Below are 18999 nucleotides of genomic sequence, written 5' to 3' on the forward strand. Positions count from 1 at the left end.
TTAGAAAAAGTCAGACTTTATTTTTGTTCATGTTTCCATGTGGGCTGCACACCACTAGGGTACAAAGATTGTCTTATGGGGCATTTCTGACCCGTGAATTATAAAAACATTTAAACAGCAGAAAAAAGTTCACTGTTGTTTTTTTTTTACTTTATGTTTATTAAGATTTTCAATTTACAATATAAGTAGAAACAAGAAAAAGAAGAAAAAACAGAACAAAGAAGAAGGTGCACAGACGGAAAAATGTACGCATATATATAAATTACTCAGGGAAAGATGCAACAATATGTATATAAGAGGTAGGTACAGGGTTTAGAGATACTTTAGTTCTATTTATTCTTCATTAGTCTACTCTTCATACCAAAACAGGACGAAAGCATTCTCCCACCCAGCAGACCTGAGAGAGCACATCAGAGAGGGCAGCAGGGGCGCCGCACCCAGCCAGGAATAAAATGAGATGAGAGCAGAGCGGCACTCATTCAGGATGAGCCGTCCATTATAACTGTTTTTAAAACTTTTTTAATTGTTTTTTCAATATAATTAATTCAGAAGTAATTACTTCACATTTCTATAATAGCAATAATAAACCTTTATTATGTAAAAGAAAACTGAGAAAACAAGAAAACTGTTGGTCCAACTGACCAAAAAAAAAAAAGTGTAATCCTGAAAACTGCTGATTGTCTTTTTGTATTGTGTAACAAAAAATACATGATAAAAAATGTATTGAGTTGAGTTGAATAGATCAATAACAGGTGGTTTCATCATACTAAACAGATTTTGGATTTAAAATTCAGTTAAGTTGCTTTATTTTGGGGCTTTGGTAGGGCGGGGCATTTCTGACCCGTAGGACAAAGGGAGGAAACACAGACCGCACAAAGGGTTAAAGTCCCAAACTCAGCTGAACATCTGAGGCCAACTCCTTTATTTTGAGTGGAATGGTCCTTTTCTAAGGCAGGTGCAGAGCGCCCCCCGCTGGCTGGAGGCAGAACTTCAGTTTGGGGGACTCTGATCTCCACGGTCCATTAGACCCAAACATGGAGGACTCCTCCAGAGCACGAACAGATTCTTCCCCAAAGCACCTCACTGAACTGATGATTTTACAGTTATATGAATATATGAAAAAGTTTTTATGTTTTAATATTATTTATTCACGTGAGAGACAGCTGCCGGCAGAGAATTCCTATAATATAAATATGATTCTGATTTTATATTCCCTATAACTCCAAATAAGGAAAATGGGTCCAGGTTCAGACTTTATTTTACATTTTTCACAAACAGATCAGAGACAAAAGAAGGCAGAATATTAAAACAAAAAACAATTAAAACAAAGACAAAAAGATTGGACTGAATGTTTCAGAGAAAAAGTGAAGCGAGCTGCTCCGTCAGCTCCGTCAGCACCGCCGGCGCCGAGCGGCCGCCGGCGTTCAGCAGCGAGTGGAAGAACCTCCTCCACATGCTGGTGTGCAGGTCGCTGCAGGACAGCACAGGGTCTGATTCAGGGTTCAGTTTGAGATTAAATAAGCCAGATTATACAGGAAACATATCTGTTACAGCAGGAGACAATTACTATTTACCGGGCAGGATAAACCCGGTTTAACAGGCTAAATAAACCCGGTTAAACAGGCTAAATAAACCCGGTTTAACAGACTAAATAAACCCGGTTAAACAGGCTAAATAAACCCGGTTAAACAGACTAAATAAACCTGGTTAAACAGGCTAAATAAACCAGGTTAAACAGGCTAAATAAACCCGGTTAAACAGGCTAAATAAACCTGGTTAAACAGGCTAAATAAACCCGGTTAAACAGGCTAAATAAACCCGGTTAAACAGGCTAAATAAACCCGGTTAAACAGGCTAAATAAACCCGGTTTAACAGACTAAATAAACCAGGTTTAACAGGCTAAATAAACCCGGTTAAACAGGCTAAATAAACCCGGTTTAACAGGATAAATAAACCCGGTTTAACAGGATAAATAAACCAGGTTTAACAGGCTAGATAAACCCGGTTTAACAGGCTAAATAAACCCGGTTAAACAGGCTAAATAAACCCGGTTAAACAGGCTAAATAAACCTGGTTAAACAGGCTAAATAAACCCGGTTAAACAGACTAAATAAACCTGGTTTAACAGGCTAAATAAACCCGGTTAAACAGGCTAAATAAACCTGGTTAAACAGGCTAAATAAACCCGGTTAAACAGACTAAATAAACCCGGTTAAACAGGCTAAATAAACCCGGTTTAACAGGCTAAATAAACCCGGCTAAACAGGCTAAATAAACCCGGTTAAACAGGCTAAATAAACCCGGTTTAACAGGATAAATAAACCCGGTTTAACAGGATAAATAAACCCGGTTTAACAGGCTAAATAAACCCGGTTTAACAGGCTAAATAAACCCGGTTTAACAGGCTAAATAAACCAGGTTAAACCGACTAAATAAACCCGGTTTAACAGGATAAATAAACCCGGTTTAACAGGCTAAATAAACCCGGTTTAACAGGCTAAATAAACCCGGTTAAACAGGCTAAATAAACCTGGTTAAACAGGCTAAATAAACCCGGTTAAACAGGCTAAATAAACCCGGTTAAACAGGCTAAATAAACCCGGTTAAACAGGCTAAATAAACCCGGTTAAACAGACTAAATAAACCCGGTTTAACAGGCTAAATAAACCCGGTTTAACAGACTAAATAAACCAGGTTAAACAGACTAAATAAACCCGGTTAAACAGACTACATAAACCCGGTTTAACAGACTAAATAAACCAGGTTAAACAGACTAAATAAACCTGGTTTAACAGGCTAAATAAACCCGGTTTAACAGGATAAATAAACCAGGTTTAACAGGCTAAATAAACCCGGTTAAACAGACTAAATAAACCCGGTTTAACAGGCTAAATAAACCAGGTTAAACAGACTAAATAAACCTGGTTTAACAGGCTAAATAAACCCGGTTTAACAGGCTAAATAAACCCGGTTAAACAGACTAAATAAACCCGGTTAAACAGGCTAAATAAACCAGGTTAAACAGGCTAAATAAACCCGGTTAAACAGGCTAAATAAACCCGGTTAAACAGACTAAATAAACCAGGTTTAACAGGCTAAATAAACCCGGTTTAACAGGATAAATAAAACCGGTTTAACAGGCTAAATAAACCAGGTTAAACCGACTAAATAAACCCGGTTTAACAGGATAAATAAACCCGGTTTAACAGGATAAATGAACCAGGTTAAACAGACTAAATAAACCCGGTTAAACAGACTAAATAAACCCGGTTAAACAGACTAAATAAACCCGGTTAAACAGGCTAAATAAACCAGGTTAAACAGACTAAATAAACCAGGTTAAACAGACTAAATAAACCCGGTTAAAAAGGCTAAATAAACCCGGTTTAACAAGCTAAATAAACCAGGTTAAACAGGCTAGATAAACCCGGTTTAACAGGCTAAATAAACCCGGTTTAACAGGCTAAATAAACCCGGTTAAACAGACTAAATAAACCCGGTTAAACAGACTAAATAAACCCGGTTTAACAGGCTAAATAAACCCGGTTAAACAGACTAAATAAACCAGGTTAAACAGACTAAATAAACCCGGTTAAACAGGCTAAATAAACCCGGTTTAACAAGCTAAATAAACCAGGTTAAACAGGCTAGATAAACCCGGTTTAACAGGCTAAATAAACCCGGTTAAACAGACTAAATAAACCAGGTTAAACAGACTAAATAAACCCGGTTAAACAGGCTAAATAAACCCGGTTTAACAAGCTAAATAAACCAGGTTAAACAGACTAAATAAACCAGGTTAAACAGACTAAATAAACCCGGTTAAAAAGGCTAAATAAACCCGGTTTAACAAGCTAAATAAACCAGGTTAAACAGGCTAGATAAACCCGGTTTAACAGGCTAGATAAACCCGGTTTAACAGGCTAAATAAACCCGGTTAAACAGACTAAATAAACCCGGTTAAACAGACTAAATAAACCCGGTTTAACAGGCTAAATAAACCCGGTTAAACAGACTAAATAAACCAGGTTAAACAGACTAAATAAACCCGGTTAAACAGGCTAAATAAACCCGGTTTAACAAGCTAAATAAACCAGGTTAAACAGGCTAGATAAACCCGGTTTAACAGGCTAAATAAACCCGGTTTAAGAAGCTAAATAAACCCGGTTTAACAGGCTAAATAAACCCGGTTTAACAGGCTAAATAAACCCGGTTAAACAGGCTAAATAAACCCGGTTTAACAGGCTAAATAAACCCGGTTAAACAGGCTAAATAAACCCGGTTAAACAGGCTAAATAAACCAGGTTAAACAGGCTAAATAAACCCGGTTTAACAGGCTAAATAAACCCGGTTAAACAGGCTAAATAAACCCGGTTAAACAGGCTAAATAAACCCGGTTTAACAGGCTAAATAAACCCGGTTTAACAGGCTAAATAAACCCGGTTAAACAGGCTAAATAAACCCGGTTTAACAGGCTAAATAAACCCGGTTTAACAGGCTAAATAAACCCGGTTTAACAGGCTAAATAAACCCGGTTAAACAGGCTAAATAAACCAGGTTAAACAGGCTAAATAAACCCGGTTTAACAGGCTAAATAAACCCGGTTAAACAGGCTAAATAAACCCGGTTTAACAGGCTAAATAAACCCGGTTAAACAGGCTAAATAAACCAGGTTAAACAGGCTAAATAAACCCGGTTTAACAGGCTAAATAAACCCGGTTTAACAGGCTAAATAAACCCGGTTAAACAGGCTAAATAAACCCGGTTTAACAGGCTAAATAAACCCGGTTAAACAGGCTAAATAAACCCGGTTTAACGGTTAAACACAGATTAATACCACGGCTCGTCTCCACTGAAGCGCTCGGCCGTCCACCCGTCGGCGTCCCTCACCGGCACCATCCTGCTTCTGGTCAGGAGGAGATGGACAGTTTCGGCCACGCCCACCAGGTCCACCTGACAGATGGAGATGGTCAGAATCTACAGATCTAAGATGGCGGGGCTACTTTGTCGTGAGCAACAGGCTGTACCAGGTGCGGGGGGGCAGTTGGCTCCAGAAGCCCCAGACTGACGTAGGCTTCAGCTGACGGGAGCTGCTGGACCGACGTCACGTCCTGCTGGAGGTCCAAGTCCACCGAGCGGGACCAGTCCAGAGGGAAGACCCAGTTAGAGACCCGGAAACCTCTGCAGGGGGGACAGAAGAGTTAAAACCTGAGGGTGAAAACCACTGAAACCCCTCCCCCCTGAGGCCCCGCCCCCTGCCCTACATGCCGCAGCAGCTCAGGACTCCTGGGCGCAGCGCTGCATGCAGCAGCTTGCAGAAGCCCCGCCCCCCTGAAGCCCCTCCCCCTGAGGCCCCTCCCCCCTGAGGCCCCGCACCCTGACCTACATGCCGCAGCAGCTCAGGACTCCTGGGCGCAGCGCTGTGTGCAGCAGCTTGCAGAAGCCTCACCCCCATGAAGCCCCTCCCCTTGAAGCCCCTCCCCCTGAGGCCCCGCCCCCTGAGGCCCCTGCCCTACATGCCGCAGCAGCTCAGGACTCCTGGGCGCAGCGCTGCATGCAGCAGCTTGCAGAAGCCCCGCCCCCCTGAAGCCCCTCCCCCTGAGGCCCCGCCCCCTGAGGCCCCTGACCTACATGCCGCAGCAGCTCAGGACTCCTGGGCGCAGCGCTGCATGCAGCAGCTTGCAGAAGCCTCACCCCCATGAAGCCCCTCCCCTTGAAGCCCCTCCCCCTGAGGCCCCGCCCCCTGAGGCCCCTGCCCTACATGTCGCAGCAGCTCAGGACTCCTGGGCGCAGCGCTGCATGCAGCAGCTTGCAGAAGCCCCTCCCCTTGAGGCCCCGCCCCCGGAGGCCCCTCCCCCCTGAGGCCCCTCTCCCCTGAGGCCCCGCCCCCGGAGGCCCCTCCCCCATGAGGCCCCGCCCCCTCCCCTACATGCCACAGCAGCTCAGGACTCCTGGGCGCAGCGCTGCATGCAGCAGCTTGCAGAAGCCCCTCCCCTTGAAGCCCCGCCCCCTGAGGCCCCGCCCCCTCCCCTACATGCCGCAGCAGCTCAGGACTCCTGGGCGCAGCGCTGCGTGCAGCAGCTTGCAGGAGTGCAGCTCAGAGATCAGCCTCAGCAGGCTGATGGCGGTGAAACCGGCCGTCAGCTCACAGGAGACGCACTCCGTCAGCTCCTGGAGACACAGAGTTCATCATTTCATCTGTACTCAGATGTGAACTGTTCATCTGTTCATCTGTTCACAGACTCACTGTCAGGGAGTAACCCGGCGGGGGGGCGTACACCGTGATGCAGCCGTCCTCAAACAGGAAACAGCTGATCAGAGGAAGCCCCTCAGCAGCCGATGAGTTCTTCTTCAGGCGGTTAAACTGATGAAAGTCCCAGGGGACGGGGCAGCTGTCCACCTGCAGCAGGACAACAAAGGAAACCAACGGATCAGTTCATTCAGATCAGTTCAGTTCATTCAGATCAGTTCAGTTCAGTCAGCTCAGATCAGTTCATTCAGATCAGATCAGTTCATTCAGATCAGATCAGTTCATTCAGATCAGTTCAGTTCATTCAGATCAGATCAGTTCAGTTCAGTTCAGTTCATTCAGATCAGTTCAGTTCATTCAGATCAGATCAGTTCAGTTCAGTTCAGTTCATTCAGCTCAGTTCATTCAGATCAGTTCAGTTAATTCAGCTCAGTTCAGTTCATTCAGATCAGTTCATTCAGATCAGTTCAGTTCATTCAGATCAGTTCAGTTCATTCAGATCAGTTCAGTTCAGTTCATTCAGCTAGGATCAGTTCATTCAGTTCAGTTCATTCAGATCAGATCAGTTCAGTTCATTCAGCTCAGATCAGTTCATTCAGATCAGTTCAGTTAATTCAGCTCAGTTCAGTTCATTCAGATCAGATCAGTTCAGTTCATTCAGATCAGTTCATTCAGCTCAGATCAGTTCATTCAGATCAGTTCAGTTCATTCAGATCAGTTCAGTTCATTCAGCTAGGATCAGTTCATTCAGATCAGTTCAGTTAATTCAGATCAGATCAGTTCATTCAGATCAGATCAGTTCATTCAGATCAGTTCAGTTCATTCAGATCAGATCAGTTCAGTTCATTCAGCTCAGATCAGTTCATTCAGATCAGTTCATTCAGATCAGTTCAGTTAATTCAGCTCAGTTCAGTTCATTCAGATCAGTTCATTCAGCTCAGATCAGTTCAGTTCAGTCAGCTAGGATCAGTTCATTCAGATCAGTTAAGTTAATTCAGCTCAGTTCAGTTCATTCAGATCAGATCAGTTCAGTTCATTCAGATCAGTTCATTCAGCTCAGATCAGTTCATTCAGATCAGTTCAGATCAGTTCAGTTCATTCAGCTAGGATCAGTTCATATCAGTTCAGTTCATTCAGCTAGGATCAGTTCATTCAGATCAGTTCAGTTAATTCAGCTCAGTTCAGTTCAGCTCGGTTCAGTTCATTCAGATCAGTTCAGTTCATTCAGATCAGTTCATTCAGCTCAGATCAGTTCATTCAGATCAGTTCAGTTCATTCAGATCAGTCAGCTCAGATCAGTTCATTCAGTTCAGTTCAGTTCAGTTCATTCAGATCAGTTCATTCAGTTCAGTTCATTCAGATCAGTTCAGTTCAGTTCATTCAGATCAGTTGAGTTCATTCAGATCAGTTCAGTTCAGATCAGTTCATTCAGTTCAGTTCAGTTCATTCAGATCAGTTCAGTTCATTCAGATCAGTTCAGTTCATTCAGCTCAGATCAGTTCATTCAGATCAGTTCAGTTCAGTTCATTCAGATCAGTTCAGTTCATTCAGATCAGTTCATTCAGCTCAGATCAGTTCATTCAGTTCAGTTCATTCAGATCAGTTCAGTTCATTCAGATCAGTTCAGTTCATTCAGATCAGATCAGATCAGTTCAGTTCATTCAGATCAGTTCATTCAGCTCAGATCAGTTCAGTTCATTCAGATCAGTTCAGTTCAGTTCAGTTCATTCAGCTCAGATCAGTTCAGTTCAGTTCATTCAGATCAGTTCAGTTCAGTTCATTCAGCTAGGATCAGTTCATTCAGATCAGTTCAGTTAATTCAGATCAGATCAGTTCATTCAGATCAGATCAGTTCATTCAGATCAGTTCAGTTCAGTTCAGTTCATTCAGATCAGATCAGTTCAGTTCAGTTCAGTTCATTCAGATCAGTTCAGTTCATTCAGATCAGATCAGTTCATTCAGCTCAGATCAGTTCATTCAGATCAGTTCAGTTAATTCAGCTCAGTTCAGTTCATTCAGATCAGTTCATTCAGCTCAGATCAGTTCAGTTCAGTCAGCTAGGATCAGTTCATTCAGATCAGTTAAGTTAATTCAGCTCAGTTCAGTTCATTCAGATCAGATCAGTTCAGTTCATTCAGATCAGTTCATTCAGCTCAGATCAGTTCATTCAGATCAGTTCAGATCAGTTCAGTTCATTCAGCTAGGATCAGTTCATTCAGATCAGTTCAGTTAATTCAGCTCAGTTCAGTTCAGCTCGGTTCAGTTCATTCAGATCAGTTCAGTTCATTCAGATCAGTTCATTCAGCTCAGATCAGTTCATTCAGATCAGTTCAGTTCATTCAGATCAGTCAGCTCAGATCAGTTCATTCAGTTCAGTTCAGTTCATTCAGATCAGTTCATTCAGTTCAGTTCATTCAGATCAGTTCAGTTCATTCAGATCAGTTCAGTTCATTCAGATCAGTTCAGTTCAGATCAGTTCATTCAGTTCAGTTCAGTTCAGTTCATTCAGATCAGTTCAGTTCATTCAGCTCAGATCATTCAGATCAGTTCAGTTCAGTTCATTCAGATCAGTTCAGTTCATTCAGATCAGTTCAGTTCATTCAGCTCAGATCAGTTCATTCAGATCAGTTCAGTTCATTCAGCTCAGATCAGTTCATTCAGTTCAGTTCATTCAGATCAGTTCAGTTCATTCAGATCAGTTCAGTTCATTCAGATCAGTTCAGTTCAGTTCAGTTAAATGTGCAGATTCACCTTGATAAAGACGAAGGTATTTTCTGAAGCTCCTTTGAAGACAGAAAAACTTCCTCCATCCACAACTCTGTCGAAGATGTAAAGCACAACGGCCCCTATTGGAGAGAAAAGCAGAATTAAATGCAGGGCAGGAATATTTCTGGTTCATTAGTTTTTCAGCTCAAAGCTCCACCAAAGAGAGGAGAGGATCAGTGCAGCTCCTAAAACCAGCTGCTGTGAACAGAGCTGTACAGCTGTGGCTGAAAAACAGCTGTGTCTGAAAAACAGATGTGGCTGAAAAACAGCTGGGGCTGAAAAACAGCTGGAGCTGAAAAACAGCTGGGGCTGAAAAACAGCTGGGGCTGAAAACAGCTGGGGCTGAAAAACAGCTGGGGCTGAAAACAGCTGGGGCTGAAAAACAGCTGGGGCTGAAAAACAGCTGGGGCTGAAAACAGCTGGGGCTGAAAAACAGCTGGAGCTGAAAAACAGCTGGGGCTGAAAACAGCTGGGGCTGAAAAACAGCTGGAGCTGAAAAACAGCTGGGGCTGAAAACAGCTGGGGCTGAAAAACAGCTGGGGCTGAAAAACAGCTGGAGCTGAAAAACAGCTGGAGCTGAAAACAGCTGGGGCTGAAAAACAGCTGGGGCTGAAAACAGCTGGAGCTGAAAAACAGCTGGGGCTGAAAACAGCTGGGGCTGAAAAACAGCTGGGGCTGAAAAACAGATGTTGTTCTCGGACATTTTGACCAAAACAAGTCACAGAAGTTTCGTTAAGACTTCAGAAACCTTGTGAAAAAATGACTAAATATTTCCCATTTAACAAAGTTCTGCACTTCACTTTGTAATTAATCATTTTGTTTTCAAACTATTAAACCACATCATTATTAAAGAGGCTCAGTCCAGATGTGGTACCCAGGTCTAAGCAGCTGTGCTCCTCCACAGCAGGGAGGGGGCGGGGCTCTGAGTGCAGATCTGGAGAGGAAGTGACATCACAAAGCTCCAACAGTCGGCGCCGAATGTCCAGATGACCAGGATCCACACCGCCTGCAACTGGAGGAGAAACCAGAGCCGGATCAGAGCCGGATCAGAGCCGGATCAGAGCCGGTTCAGAGCCGGTTCAGAGCCGGATCAGAGCCGGATCAGAGCCGGTTCAGAGCCGGTTCAGAGCCGGATCAGAGCCGGATCAGAGCCGGATCGGAACTGGATAAGAGCCGGTTCAGAGCCGGATCAGAGCCGGTTCAGAGCCGGATCAGAGCCGGATCAGAGCCGGATCAGAGCCGGATCGGAACTGGATAAGAGCCGGATCAGAGCCGGATCAGAGCCGGTTCAGAGCCGGTTCAGAGCCGGATAAGAGCCGGATCAGAGCCGGTTCAGAGCCGGTTCAGAGCCGGTTCAGAGCCGGATAAGAGCCGGATCAGAGCCGGATCAGAGCCGGATCAGAGCCGGTTCAGAGCCGGTTCAGAGCCGGTTCAGAGCCGGATAAGAGCCGGATCAGAGCCGGTTCAGAGCCGGATCAGAGCCTGATCGGAACTGGATAAGAGCCGGTTCAGAGCCGGATCAGAGCCGGTTCAGAGCCGGATCAGAGCCGGATCAGAGCCGGTTCAGAGCCGGTTCAGAGCCGGATAAGAGCCGGATCAGAGCCGGATCAGAGCCGGATCAGAACCGGGTCACAGCTGAATTTGAACATTGAAGTCAGGGTTTTCTGTTAAATACATAAAATGCTTTGATGGTTCTTTCTTTAAAACATGGTGGTTTTAAACATTTCTGATGGGAGCAAACAGGTTTTGTGTCTGGAATCGGGGCTCCTTACTAGAGGATGCAGTGTGCTCCGCCTCTTCCTGCTCCTGGTCCAGCTGGTGCTGATCCTGGTCCAGCTGATGCTGGTCCTGGTCCAGCTGGTGCTGCTCCTGGTCCAGCTGGTGCTGCTCCTGGTCCAGCTGGTGCTGCTCCTGGTCCAGCTGGTGCTGCTCCTGGTCCAGCTGATGCTGATCCTGGTCCAGCTGATGCTGGTCCTGGTCCAGCTGGTGCTGCTCCTGGTCCAGCTGATGCTGGTCCTGGTCCAGCTGGTGCTGCTCCTGGTCCAGCTGGTGCTGCTCCGGCGGGTCGACGTCTCCACCCGACAGTCCTCCTGGGGAGTTTAGGGATCCGGCCTCCACGCTGGTCTCCTCAATGGGACTCAGCTTCTCCCTGTTTTTGGAGGCAGGTTTGCGGGACACCGTCGGGGTACTAGAGTCCAGCTGAGTCTGGAGCTCCTGGGAGGCGTCACTCTGGTGACCTGAGAGCAGTCATAGGTGCACACCATGAACACATGACCTCTGGTCCACCAGAAACCAGGAAGCAGACTTCTGATTCAAACTGTTTCAGAGATCAATAGCCTGAACCGAACACCGACAGAATTCACCCAAAGAAAAGTCCCCAAAACATTTGTCAAATTAAACATTAAATCAACAACATTAACTCACCATTGAGGGTTTGGTCCAGGTTTGAGTTCTGGAGTCCGAATCCGACAGGAAGTCCAGTAGGAACAGAAAAAATGACGTAAAACTGATGATTCGGCTCCTAGAAAGTTAAATCTGGATCTGTACAGGTGGATGTAAAGGAACAAACCTGAGAGAGCTCAGAGGGGACGCCAGCACCTGAGGGAGGAAACACAAACAGCTCAGATCAATCCGCCTCTGAAAGTAGTTCCTGCAGTCAGGTGACACGCCTGGAGCCAGGTGACACCCCTGCAGTCAGGTGACACGCCTGCAGCCAGGTGACACCCCTGCAGCCAGGTGACACGCCTGCAGCCAGGTGACACCCCTGCAGTCAGGTGACACCCCTGCAGCCAGGTGACACGCCTGCAGCCAGGTGACACGCCTGCAGCCAGGTGACACCCCTGCAGTCAGGTGACACCCCTGCAGTCAGGTGACACCCCTGCAGCCAGGTGACACGCCTGCAGCCAGGTGACACCCCTGCAGCCAGGTGACACCCCTGCAGTCAGGTGACACCCCTGCAGCCAGGTGACACGCCTGGAGCCAGGTGACACCCCTGCAGCCAGGTGACACCCCTGCAGTCAGGTGACACGCCTGCAGCCAGGTGACACGCCTGCAGTCAGGTGACACGCCTGCAGCCAGGTGACACGCCTGCAGTCAGGTGACACGCCTGCAGTCAGGTGACACCCCTGCAGTCAGGTGACACCCCTGGAGCCAGGTGACACGCCTGGAGCCAGGTGACACGCCTGGAGCCAGGTGACACGCCTGCAGTCAGGTGACACGCCTGCAGTCAGGTGACACCCCTGGAGCCAGGTGACACGCCTGCAGTCAGGTGACACGCCTGCAGTCAGGTGACACGCCTGCAGTCAGGTGACACGCCTGCAGTCAGGTGACACCCCTGCAGTCAGGTGACACGCCTGCAGTCAGGTGACACCCCTGCAGTCAGGTGACACCCCTGCAGTCAGGTGACACGCCTGCAGTCAGGTGACACGCCTGGAGCCAGGTGACACGCCTGCAGCCAGGTGACACGCCTGCAGCCAGGTGACACCCCTGCAGTCAGGTGACACGCCTGCAGTCAGGTGACACCCCTGCAGTCAGGTGACACCCCTGCAGTCAGGTGACACGCCTGCAGTCAGGTGACACGCCTGCAGCCAGGTGACACGCCTGCAGCCAGGTGACACGCCTGCAGCCAGGTGACACGCCTGCAGCCAGGTGACACGCCTGCAGCCAGGTGTGACATGCCTGCAGCCAGGTGTGACACCTGCAGCCAGGTGACACGCCTGCAGCCAGGTGACACGCCTGCAGCCAGGTGACACGCCTGCAGCCAGGTGACACGCCTGCAGCCAGGTGACACGCCTGCAGCCAGGTGACACGCCTGCAGCCAGGTGACACGCCTGCAGTCAGGTGACACGCCTGCAGCCAGGTGTCACGCCTGCAGCCAGGTGACACGCCTGCAGCCAGGTGACACGCCTGCAGCCAGGTGACACGCCTGCAGCCAGGTGACACGCCTGCAGCCAGGTGACACGCCTGCAGCCAGGTGTGACGCCTGCAGCCAGGTGACACGCCTGCAGCCAGGTGACACGCCTGCAGCCAGGTGACACGCCTGCAGTCAGGTGACACGCCTGCAGCCAGGTGACACGCCTGCAGCCAGGTGACACGCCTGCAGCCAGGTGACACGCCTGCAGTCAGGTGACACGCCTGCAGCCAGGTGTGACGCCTGCAGCCAGGTGACACGCCTGCAGCCAGGTGACACGCCTGCAGTCAGGTGACACGCCTGCAGCCAGGTGACACGCCTGCAGCCAGGTGACACGCCTGCAGCCAGGTGACACGCCTGCAGCCAGGTGACACGCCTGCAGCCAGGTGACACGCCTGCAGCCAGGTGTGACGCCTGCAGCCAGGTGACACGCCTGCAGCCAGGTGACACGCCTGCAGCCAGGTGACACGCCTGCAGCCAGGTGACACGCCTGCAGCCAGGTGACACGCCTGCAGCCAGGTGACACGCCTGCAGTCAGGTGACACGCCTGCAGCCAGGTGACACGCCTGCAGCCAGGTGACACGCCTGCAGCCAGGTGACACGCCTGCAGTCAGGTGACACGCCTGCAGCCAGGTGACACGCCTGCAGCCAGGTGACACGCCTGCAGTCAGGTGACACGCCTGCAGCCAGGTGACACGCCTGCAGCCAGGTGACACGCCTGCAGTCAGGTGACACGCCTGCAGCCAGGTGACACGCCTGCAGCCAGGTGACACGCCTGCAGCCAGGTGACACGCCTGCAGTCAGGTGACACGTCTGCAGTCAGGTGACACGCCTGCAGTCAGGTGACACCCCTGCAGCCAGGTGACACGCCTGCAGTCAGGTGACACGTCTGCAGCTCACCTGGCCCCTCGGCTCACCTGGCCCCTCGGCTCACCTGGACCCTCGGCTCACCTGGACCCTCGGCTCACCCGGACCCTCGGCTCACCCGGACCCTCGGCTCACCCGGACCCTCGGCTCACCTGGTCGGGGGGGGAACTGGATCTCCACACAGAGTCCGCTCTCTCCAGAATGCAGGAAGACGTCGTCCTGCAGCCCGTCTGATGACGCCTCTGTGTTCCTGCTGGATGAAGGTGACACCAGGTCACATGGTGAGGTCACATGGTGAGGTCACATGGTGAGGTCACAGATAGAGACACCAGTGTGAGCTGCACGTTTGTTACCCAGCAGGCCTTGCAGCAGCAGGAGGGAGACCTGAGTCCTGAAAGAACATGTGACACCATGACGCCAAGTCACATGATCAGCCTCATTGATCAATAACAGTATTGATTAAATGTAGTACTCACAGTGTCAGCTGTAGTACACAGTGTCAGCTGTAGTATTCACAGTGTCAGCTGTAGTACTCACAGTATCAGCTGTAGTACTCACAGTGTCAGCTGTAGTACTCACAGTATCAGCTGTAGTACACAGTGTCAGCTGTTGTATTCACAGTGTCAGCTGTAGTACTCACAGTATCAGCTGTAGTACTCACAGTATCAGCTGTAGTACTCACAGTATCAGCTGTAGTACTCACAGTGTCAGCTGTAGTACTCACAGTGTCAGCTGTAGTACTCACAGTGTCAGCTGTAGTACTCACAGTATCAGCTGTAGTACTCACAGTGTCAGCTGTAGTACTCACAGTGTCAGCTGTAGTACTCACAGTGTCAGCTGTAGTACTCACAGTATCAGCTGTAGTATTCACAGTGTCAGCTGTAGTACTCACAGTGTCAGCTGTAGTACTCACAGTGTCAGCTGTAGTACTCAGTGTCAGCTGTAGTACTCACAGTGTCAGCTGTAGTATTCACAGTGTCAGCTGTAGTACTCACAGTGTCAGCTGTAGTACTCACAGTGTCAGCTGTAGTACTCAGTGTCAGCTGTAGTACTCACAGTGTCAGCTGTAGTATTCACAGTGTCAGCTGTAGTACTCACAGTGTCAGCTGTAGTACTCAGTGTCAGCTGTAGTACTCACAGTGTCAGCTGTAGTATTCACAGTGTCAGCTGTAGTACTCACAGTGTCAGCTGTAGTACTCACAGTGTCAGCTGTAGTACTCACAGTGTCAGCTGTAGTACTCACAGTGTCAGCTGTAGTACTCAAAGTGTCAGCTGTAGTACTCACAGTGTCAGCTGTAGTACTCACAGTGTCAGCTGTAGTACTCACAGTGTCAGCTGTAGTACTCAGAGTATCAGCTGTAGTACTCAGAGTATCAGCTGTAGTACTCACAGTATCAGCTGTAGTACTCAGAGTATCAGCTGTAGTACTCACAGTGTCAGCTGTAGTACTCACAGTGTCAGCTGTAGTACTCAGAGTGTCAGCTGTAGTACTCACAGTAGTACTCAGAGTATCAGCTGTAGTACTCACAGTATCAGCTGTAGTACTCACAGTGTCAGCTGTAGTACTCACAGTGTCAGCTGTAGTACTCACAGTGTCAGCTGTAGTACTCACAGTATCAGCTGTAGTACTCACAGTATCAGCTGTAGTACTCAGTGTCAGCTGTAGTACTCACAGTATCAGCTGTAGTACTCACAGTGTCAGCTGTAGTACTCACAGTGTCAGCTGTAGTACTCAGAGTATCAGCTGTAGTACTCACAGTGTCAGCTGTAGTACTCACAGTATCAGCTGTAGTACTCACAGTGTCAGCTGTAGTACTCACAGTGTCAGCTGTAGTACTCACAGTATCAGCTGTAGTATTCACAGCATCAGCTGTAGTACTCACAGTGTCAGCTGTAGTACTCACAGCGTCAGCTGTAGTACTCACAGCGTCAGCTGTAGTACTCACAGTGTCAGCTGTAGTACTCACAGTGTCAGCTGTAGTACTCACAGCGTCAGCTGTAGTACTCACAGTATCAGCTGTAGTACTCACAGTATCAGCTGTAGTACTCACAGTGTCAGCTGTAGTACTCACAGTGTCAGCTGTAGTACTCACAGTATCAGCTGTAGTACTCACAGTGTCAGCTGTAGTACTCACAGTATCAGCTGTAGTACTCACAGTGTCAGCTGTAGTACTCACAGTATCAGCTGTAGTACTCACAGTGTCAGCTGTAGTACTCACAGTATCAGCTGTAGTACTCACAGTATCAGCTGTAGTACTCACAGTGTCAGCTGTAGTACTCACAGTGTCAGCTGTAGTACTCAGAGTATCAGCTGTAGTACTCACAGTATCAGCTGTAGTACTCACAGTGTCAGCTGTAGTACTCAGAGTATCAGCTGTAGTACTCACAGTATCAGCTGTAGTACTCACAGTGTCAGCTGTAGTACTCACAGTGTCAGCTGTAGTACTCAGAGTATCAGCTGTAGTACTCACAGTATCAGCTGTAGTACTCACAGTGTCAGCTGTAGTACTCACAGTGTCAGCTGTAGTACTCAAAGTATCAGCTGTAGTACTCAAAGTATCAGCTGTAGTACTCACAGTGTCAGCTGTAGTACTCACAGTATCAGCTGTAGTACTCACAGTGTCAGCTGTAGTACTCACAGTGTCAGCTGTAGTACTCACAGTATCAGCTGTAGTACTCACAGTATCAGCTGTAGTACTCACAGTATCAGCTGTAGTACTCACAGTGTCAGCTGTAGTACTCACAGTGTCAGCTGTAGTACTCACAGTATCAGCTGTAGTACTCACAGTATCAGCTGTAGTACTCACAGTGTCAGCTGTAGTACTCACAGTGTCAGCTGTAGTACTCACAGTGTCAGCTGTAGTATTCTGGTATTTCTTCTTCTTCTCCAGCTCCTGACACAGCTGCTTCTCTTCGTCCTTCAGACATGTCAGCTTTTCTAGACAAACAAACAAACAAACAAACAAACAAACAAACAAACAAACATCTGCTGATCCAAACAAAACTGGAACTTCTCCATTGTTAAGTCATCAGTGAAGGCATCAACATGCGGTCAGCAAATATCTCAGAAACGTTCCACAGTCTGTAACTGACCCTCCATCATCTTCTTCTTCTTCTTCTTCTTCTGGTTGCTTCTCTCGGCTCGCAGCTCCTCGAAGCTCAGCTCCTCGCCGCCTCTCATCAGCTCATCTTTACAGTACGCGCTCCACTGGTTGGCTCCGCCCTCCTCCTGAAGACACGCCTCTGTTTTCAAGTGATCCCTGCTCTGATTGGGCGGCCTGCAGCCAATCGGAGGACAGATGGAGAATTCTTTAATCTGGTCAGTATTGAAACCTTTTCTTATTCGTTTCCAGCAGTTCATTAAATGTGATTATTGATTACTTATTAATAGTGAAACACTCACTGTCGCTCCTCCATCACGGATCAGTCAGACAGGAAGCAGTCAGGCACCACTGAAAGAACCAATAATCAATCTGGAGCATGCGCAGAACGCAAAGTCTGATTCACCACGAGCTTCAGCGTCTACAAGCAGGTTTAGAGTGACTTTAACCCAGTTATCTCGGGCTCTGAATCCCATCCGATCCAGTTCTTAGTCAGATTAAGGTGTCTACATGCACTTAATAACTCAGTCTGATTGTGATTCAGCCAATAATCCGATCCTTTCAGAGCCATGTGACCCCGCTGAGTGTTTAATGACATTTATTTATTCCTGTATTGATCAAAATAATCAGTTGATTCAAAGGAAATGAATCTGTTTTTTACAACTCATTAACAAATGCTCTCTTTCATTGTTGGATAATTGTGTAATAGATTAGATAAAGTTGGGCTTTTTATTCTGAGTTAAATCTCATTTTGTTTTGTGGTTCCGTTTGTTTAAAACATCTGCAGACACTTTGGACCGTTTACTGTTTGAAACCTTATAACCACATTGATTTCTCTTATTTTCAACAGTAAACAATGAATTTCTGAAGAATTACTGACTTAAAGTTTACCAGAGTTCGTTGTTAAAAAATCTCTTTGCTGTTTGTATCTAACCCGGATTAAAGACTGGAATACTCTGTTCCGTGTTCTGGTTTAAACGCCGTTTTAATCTGAACACAGCAATGTTGAGGCTAACTTCTTTGTTAAATCCAAAGGATTCTGAAAGGAGTTCGTTTGCGTTTCAAACCTCGCCTGGCGGACCGTAGAAAAGCATTAAACATGGACAGAAAACTAAAAAAAAGAAGGAAAATAATGTTGAGTTTCATTAAAGCCTCTTTAACTGGTTAAAACTTTTACTCACCTGAGATTAACCAAAAACAAAACTCAGAAAACGCTCCTTTCAAACCACCCGCTTGGAAGCTGTTAGAACTTCCGGTAACAGCTCTGATTTGTCAGTTTGACAGTTCAACGTCACTTCCGTTCTTAGTGTCATGTTACAATAGCGCCTCTGCTGGTCACAGTGGGTACTGCAGGATGACGGTTTGACATCCTTTGACACAAAACTGAGAGAAATCTGCAGTTCTCCAGTTTTTTTAAAGTCATTTAAACACGGACACTCAGATACATTTTTAATAAATATTTATTAAAATATTTTAATATTTTTAATATTATATATATAAAATGTATGAATAAATATATTATATACATATTATATATTAATAAATATATATAAATAAATATTATATATAAATACAATTATATATATATATAAATATTATATATAAATACAATTATATATATATATATATAAATATTATATATAAATAAATATTATACATAAATAAAATTATATGTATATATATATATATATATATATACAAATAAAATTATAAATATTTTCTATACTATTTTATTCTACTCTGTAAACGCACATCCAGAAGATATCGTGCTCTTAAACACAAAGTTAAATGTTCTTTCTTCTTTAATTCATATCAACACACCTTATTGAGCAAATCTTTGTCAGATTTGTACAACTTCACAGTTTCATGATAATATTCTGTTTGGTTTGGTTCTGTTTTCTTATATTCAGATATATTTGAAAGATATGACGGCGCTTCGATGTGAACACTTCAGGAACACTTTTTCTTTTTCTGCTTCTTCCCTCATCTTCAGTCCTGGTACCTGAGCATCTTCAGAGGAATGTGTTTTTCTCTGTTAAGCCACTTAACTCTGAGCTGTGAACCATTCAGGCAGGAAAAAGGCTCCTAACTCAAGGGGTGAACC

The 18999-nt window shown here is 46.6% G+C and overlaps 1 protein-coding gene across 2 annotated transcripts; it reads right to left on the reverse strand.

The window, feature by feature from the left end:
• Positions 1-766: 766 nt before the first annotated feature.
• bub1ba (BUB1 mitotic checkpoint serine/threonine kinase Ba) lies at positions 767-18163 on the reverse strand. 2 transcript variants are annotated; one of them, XM_075458994.1, is made up of 16 exons: positions 18077-18163; positions 17198-17246; positions 16888-17072; positions 16644-16732; positions 14148-14185; positions 13947-14044; positions 11587-11615; positions 11442-11469; positions 10790-11254; positions 9892-10029; positions 9003-9097; positions 6249-6401; positions 6036-6172; positions 5029-5182; positions 4839-4954; positions 767-1471 (listed from the first exon to the last, which is right to left on the reverse strand). In XM_075458994.1, exons 2-16 carry the CDS (start codon positions 17209-17211, stop codon positions 1354-1356), a joined length of 1857 nt encoding a protein of 618 aa, XP_075315109.1. In that variant the 5' UTR covers positions 17212-17246; positions 18077-18163; the 3' UTR covers positions 767-1353. The 2 variants fall into 2 exon arrangements, with proteins under 2 accessions (XP_075315109.1, XP_075315108.1); XM_075458993.1 differs by having other exon boundaries at positions 13947-14047.
• Between the last annotated feature and the right edge of the window lie 836 nt (positions 18164-18999).

The sequence above is a fragment of the Odontesthes bonariensis genome, chromosome 24 (genome assembly GCF_027942865.1).
Source record: "Odontesthes bonariensis isolate fOdoBon6 chromosome 24, fOdoBon6.hap1, whole genome shotgun sequence".
Classification (NCBI taxonomy): Eukaryota; Metazoa; Chordata; class Actinopteri; order Atheriniformes; family Atherinopsidae; genus Odontesthes; species Odontesthes bonariensis.

What these genes read in the sequence shown, in the direction of transcription:
- bub1ba (XM_075458993.1), bottom strand. An exon ending in GCTGCTGCAAGGCCTGCTGG is followed by an intron (nt 14,048 to 14,147) that starts GTAACAAACGTG and finishes ACCTTCATCCAG; the next exon opens with CAGGAACACAGAGGCGTCAT. An exon ending in ATACCTTCGTCTTTATCAAG is followed by an intron (nt 6,402 to 9,002) that starts GTGAATCTGCAC and finishes GTCCTGCTGCAG; the next exon opens with GTGGACAGCTGCCCCGTCCC.